This window comes from Podarcis tiliguerta (assembly GCF_965153285.1).
Source record: "Podarcis tiliguerta genome assembly, chromosome: 5".
Taxonomy (NCBI): domain Eukaryota; kingdom Metazoa; phylum Chordata; class Lepidosauria; order Squamata; family Lacertidae; genus Podarcis; species Podarcis tiliguerta.
The window spans coordinates 24,222,042-24,228,041 of record NC_139538.1 but is presented as its reverse complement, the minus strand read 5'-3'; the positions used below and the strand labels follow the sequence as shown (position 1 = coordinate 24,228,041).

Here is a 6,000-nt window from a genome sequence, read left to right as displayed (position 1 = left end):
CCTAAACATTAGGAAGAACTTCCTGACAGTAAGAGCTGTTTGACAGTGGAATTTGCTGCCAAGGAGTGTGGTGGAGTCTCCTTCTTTGGAGGTCTTTAAGCAGAGGCTTGACAACCATATGTCAGGAGTGCTCTGGTGGTGTTTCCTGCTTGGCAGGGGGTTGGACTCGATGGCCCTTGTGGTCTCTTCCAACTCTATGATTCTATGATTGCCCTTCCTCCTGTCTTTATTAAGAATTTTACACATTTGCCACGAGGGCAAAACTCGGGACTATTGTAAAAACAACAACAACAATAACACAAACTTTCTGCCCTAATTTTAGGTTTTAGGCATCGTTTTTAGCTGCCAGAGCAAACCATGCCAGAACAGGCACTTTCATAGCCAGCCTGCCCAAAGTGCTTTGTTCTGCAGGAAGGACAATCTTTTGGTCCTTCCTGGAGCTAGGGAGAAGGTGGGCAGGCAGCAGCACAGCCGGGTGATGGGAGGGCTGGGGGTGGGGAGTCAGCAATTCACTGCCACCCATGCCAACCATCGGACTGCCTCTGTTTGCCTAATGGTAGGAGCAGCCCTGGTTGCAGAGCTGTGTGACTGAGAGCCAGAATATAGACACCTGTAGGAGCCCCGTCCATAGCACCTTCGCCTCTGGCCAATCAGCTCCCCTGGAAGGCTGCCTATAAGGGAATGCAAACCTTGGCTACATCCCCCACCCTTCATCCAACTTGATTGGCAGCTGAACCATCTTCCACAGTCACAGGCAGAGATGCCTCTGACTATCCCTGAGAGAAGAAGAGGAGGAGGAGGAGGAGGAGGAAGAGGAGTTTGGATTTGATATCCCGCTTTATCACTACCCAAAGGAGTCTCAAGGCGGCTAACATTCTCCTTTCTCTTCCTCCCCCACAACAAACACTCTGTGAGGTGAGTGGGGCTGAGAGACTTCAGAGAAGTGTGACTAGCCCAAGGTCACCCAGCAGCTGCAAGTGGAGGAGCAGGGAATCGAACCCGGTTCACCAGATTACGAGTCTATCGCTCTTAACCACTACACCACACTGGCTCTCTACATGCGAAGAATTTGCTCTATTACCAAGCTATGGCTCAAGCAGATTTTGATCCATTTCCCCCTTGCCCATATTGTCATTGTTTATACCCTTTCAGATTTGAGCTTCGATTTGGAAATTGATTTTTTTTTAATCCACTTAAAACACAGCCAATTCTTTCTTCCGTGCTAATATCCTGATGCACAGCCATCAGCTCGAGGATCAGACCCTGCCCAGAATACATTGCTAGAAGAAGGCAGGATTCTCCAGTGCCTCCACCAATCTCCTTTGGTGATAATTTGGCCCCGTCCAAACATGCTCCTGTTGTGCCCAGTTACGGGTGCCACGACCCTATGTCCCTTGGCTATCAGTGCTTCTGTGATGTTCTGAGGGACGCCATCTTCCAAGGACACGAGCCATGCATCCACTGTATAAAAGAAACGCATTCAAGGATTTAACTGGACGTGCAATACTGCAGGAATACTATTCGATTTCATAAATGCCATTCAACCCAAAAGACTTGGATTGAACGAAAGCATTAATTCATAGCTCTAAATCAGGCTTCCTCAACCTCGGCCCTCCAGATGTTTTTGGCCTACAACTCCCATCATCCCTAGCTAGCAGGACCAGTGGTCAGGGATGATGGGAATTGTAGTCTCAAAACATCTGGAGGGCCGAGTCTGAGGAAGACTGCTCTAAACCATGGTCCCTTGAAAGGCAAAGAGAATATTCCAACCCATTTCCACAGGATGCAAAAAAAGAAATGTATCTATGTGTGAGAAAGAAAGAAAGAAAGAAAGAAAGAAAGAAAGAAAGAAAGACCATAGTGTGACATTTGTTATTTGTTGCATCTCTGTCCATGTGTGTACCAAACTAGATGCAGAATAAAGCACTTCCCTGTGTTCCTGATTCTGATGAACTACATATTTTAGATTTCCCACAGCTATTAAAATAAGATGAGGTTGTACGGTGTCCGTATGCTCATTATGTGCGTTTAAAAACATGTCTTACCCTTTTTGTCATATTCGACACAAAAACGAGGCACATCTAAAGCCTGTTGTGGGTTCATTCCAAATTCCAACATGTTGAGCAGTACCTACAAGGGGTACAGAATGGGGTAAGATGAACAAGGAAAGACAAGCTTCTTACATAAATTTGATACATCCTTAGGAAGTCACAGAGCAGCAACAGCCTGGGCAAAATAGGTTTTTTTTTTAATCCACATAAATGGTGGAAATCACAACATGACTGACAAAGCAACTGAAGATGAGTAATATTTTATCTTCATTATGAAAAACAAAGACAGTTTCACCGTACTGAAGCAGCACTGCAAGCTAGATCAGACGATACACGTACCCAATCATGGGGGAAGACGGCAACAGAAGGCTTGCCCTCTTCAACAAGTCAGATGCCCATTCATTGCCATAACATTTCAGTAGGGCACAATTGCATGAAATCGAGTACACCCAGATTGTGCAGCTGATTTCATCTAGGATGTCGATTGTGAAGTTCACTGGATTTTATGCCGGATATGCTGTATTCAGGTATTCTTGCATACCCACGTATGGGTCTCAGAGGTGAGACAGGTGTGTCAGGTGGAGAGGAAGGCATGCAGTCGGGCAAGCCGACAACAACAACAAAAACCAAGCAAATCCCAAACCCTGAAACAGCCTCAAACACATGAATTCTAAATGTTTGCAAAGACGCGTCTTGAACTGCAAAGGATCTTCTGTAGGGTTTGCAAATGGCACGCTTACAGAGAAGTAGTTAAAAGATGCAGAGGCTCACCTGAACATGCCCTTGTGGCTGCATGAATCCACCCATTACTCCAAAGGAGCACAGAAGCTCCCCTGAATCAGCGTCAGTAGCCAGAGCGGGTATAATTGTGTGATATGGCCTCTTCCTAGGTGCCAAGCAGTTTGGGTGACCAGGCTGTAGTGAAAAATTGGCTCCTCTGTTCTAAAAAACAAGTCAGTACAGTAAAAGGCAGAGGTTGGCAAAACTGCCCCGTGGGCATTAATAGGACAATTCCCTAACAATTTATGTACCGTATTTTTTGCTTTATAAGACTCACTTTTTCCCTCCTAAAAAGTAAGGGGAAGTGTGTGTGCGTCTTATGGAGCGAATGCAGGCTGCGCAGCTATCCCAGAAGCCAGAACAGCAAGAGGGATTGCTGCTTTCACTGCACAGCGATCCCTCTTGATGTTCTGGCTTCGGAGATTCAGAATATTTTTTTTTCTTGTTTTCCTCCTCCAAAAACTAGGTGCGTCTTGTGGTCTGGTGCGTCTTATAGAGCGAAAAATACGGTAGTTACCTAAGGCTGTTAATAAAGGCAATAGCAAAACAAACCCACATACACTGCTAAAATAGCAGCCAGTTACAAATTATGAAGACGCTACTGCAAAATGTACCAAATATACAGTTTTAAAATTAAGGTGAAAAATTGCCAAACTCTGAACCACCTCCCTAGTGTAACCTCCTAGGTAAATATACCTCCCCAAACTACTGCACAGCAAATAAATAAATGACTCCCTCCATTAATGTAGGGACAACCCTTCCCATATTCCACTTATTGTAACAAGATCTGATTTGATTTAATTTAATTTAATGTAAATAACATTTTAAAGCCAACCAGGATATGAAATAGCAATATTATATACTAGATAGCACTGTGTACCAATTAATATTAAAGCAATCTTCGCTCTCTCTCCACTATGGACGGAGGAGAAATTCGTTTCAATATGTATGTCAAGATGAATCTATCTACTTTGTACTTTCTGAAACAATGTGCAAACTGAAACACAGCTATTGCTTGTTATTTGCACTCATCCCTATTTGTCAATGCAGCTCTCCAATCAAACAATATTTAAAATGCATATACAGTGGTACCTCGGGTTATGAACAGTCCTGCTTATGAACGCTTTGGGTTACGAACTCCACAAACCCGTAAGTAGGTGTCCTGGGTTGTGAACTTTGCCCTGGGATACGAACGCAATCTGCTTCCGGGGCCGCGGGAGGCCGGTGTAGGCAATGCACGCCTCGGGTTAAGAACAGACTTCCGGAACGAATTAAGTTCGTAACCCGAGGTACCACTGCATCAGGGGCAAATGTGTATTAGTAAAAATTACATACAAAATGCATGGCATTAGGGGAAATTGCTTGTAAACATGTGTACCTTAGACAAAACAGCATATAAAAATGTGTTTATTATGAGAAATTCACGTTAAAATGCTCATGAATTTTCATGACGATCGTTAAAAAAAATTTTTTGCAGTTTGCTGCAAAATGTGGAGAACTGAATTTAAGAGGGGAAGAAGTAAAAGTGACAGATCTTTCCATTCCCACTCTCCACACGTGTGTACACGCATGCACACACGCTTGAAAGTATTTTCTCACTTGTAATGTAAATCCACAGCCATCTGGTACCAGCCCTGTGCCAAATCCCATATAGTTGCTGTTAATGAAAGAGCAGGCATTGCCTTGGGTATCCACCACTGTGAAGTAAACAGTGTCACTTCCAACCGGGAAAGGATTTCCTTGATTATATTTGGCAGTTGCCCTGAAGGAAACAACAACAACTCAATAACTTCACACAGGAAAAAAAAAACACCACAAACCCAAATATCTGATTTCATAGGGGGTTTTTCTGAGAAGGCCCACCCCAGAGCCCAAAGAGGATGTCAGTGAGGGCAGAGGAAGCCGCAAAAAGACTGGAGGTGCAGTGGGGCTCTGTTTCAGTTGCTCAGCCTCCCCACCTAACAGCTGACATGTGGGGTAGCGCAGCCGCAGCCGCCACTTCCTTGTGCTGCCTCCGGCTGGCCATTTTGGTTTGGATTGAAGACACAGCAGCAGGGGACGTGTTTAGAGGGTGCTCCCCATTTCACATAATTTTACTTATGCGTACGGGGCCCCAGAACATTAACCCCTGCACAAGTGGGGAGTTCGCCTGTAAGCCGGGTTAAACAAGGTGTGCTTATTTATAAAGAAGAAGAAGAGTTTGGATTTGATATCCCGCTTTATCACTACCCTAAGGAGTCTCAAAGCGGTTAACAATCTCCTTTCCCCTCCTCCTCCACAACAAACACTCTGTGAGGTGAGTGAGGCTGAGAGACTTCAAAGAAGTGTGACTGGCCCAAGATCACCCAGCAGCTGCATGTGGAGGAGCAGGGAATCAAACCCAGTTCACCAGATTACGAGTCTACCACTCTTAACCACTACACCACACAGGTGTACATTACATTACATCCTGTTGTGCTCATGTCACGTTTGTGGGCTTCACTTTTGAGCATCTGGTTGGCCTTTGTGAGAACAGAAGATGCTTCTTCTTACTTTCTTAATGAGCCCATATGCAGTAACGCATGCGACCGTGCGAGTTTTACGTTAGTAGGATAGAGATTGTAGGTTCCCCCCAAGCAGCCTTGCATAAAGTTCCTAGTGAAGTTCCCTGCTCCCTCCCCCTGGAAACAGCAAATAGCATGTTACAGAAAGATAAGGCAAAAGCAACACAGGAAAGGAACTTCCTAGTGAAGTTCCCTGCTCCCTCCCCCTGGAAACAGCAAATAGCATGTTACAGAAAGATAAGGCAAAAGCGACACAGGAAAGGAACAGTGCCTGTAAGTCTTTTTATGGTCAGGTAATACCAGATCAAATAAGGGGTTACCGCATTATTTTATGAGGTGAAACCCAAACACAACGCTGCCAACAAATTTAAACAAACATTTTTATCTAAAGTACACAATAGGAGGCTAACACACATGGGTACTTTAAAAATGCCACATACATATAATCAGGTGTGCCCTACTGTAGGTACTTAGTCCCTTGGGTTTTCAAGGCCTGTTGTTTTCTAAGTATATGATTGAAGACATGGCGGGACTTAGCTATACAGCTGCAAATAAGTGTGTTTTAAGTGCAATATACAATGTGACATTAGACGGCAATGGTGAGCCTTATGGAAAATTCAAAGTAT

The 6,000-nt window shown here is 44.4% G+C and overlaps 1 protein-coding gene across 4 annotated transcripts in view; it reads right to left on the bottom strand.

The window, feature by feature from the left end:
- Window positions 1–212: 212 nt before the first annotated feature.
- The window catches only part of LOC310678614 (glutathione hydrolase-like YwrD proenzyme), a 29,638-nt gene continuing 23,850 nt past the window's right edge, over window positions 213–6,000 (bottom strand). For all 4 annotated transcript variants that reach the window (XM_083442768.1, XM_083442766.1, XM_083442767.1 and 1 more), the window contains 4 exons: window positions 4,431–4,593; window positions 2,823–2,993; window positions 2,046–2,130; window positions 213–1,461 (listed from right to left, as the gene is read on the bottom strand). In XM_083442768.1, coding sequence (XP_083298894.1) covers window positions 1,223–1,461; window positions 2,046–2,130; window positions 2,823–2,993; window positions 4,431–4,593 — 658 coding nt within the window. In that variant the 3' untranslated portion in view covers window positions 213–1,222. The remainder of the gene's footprint in view (window positions 1,462–2,045; window positions 2,131–2,822; window positions 2,994–4,430; window positions 4,594–6,000) is intronic.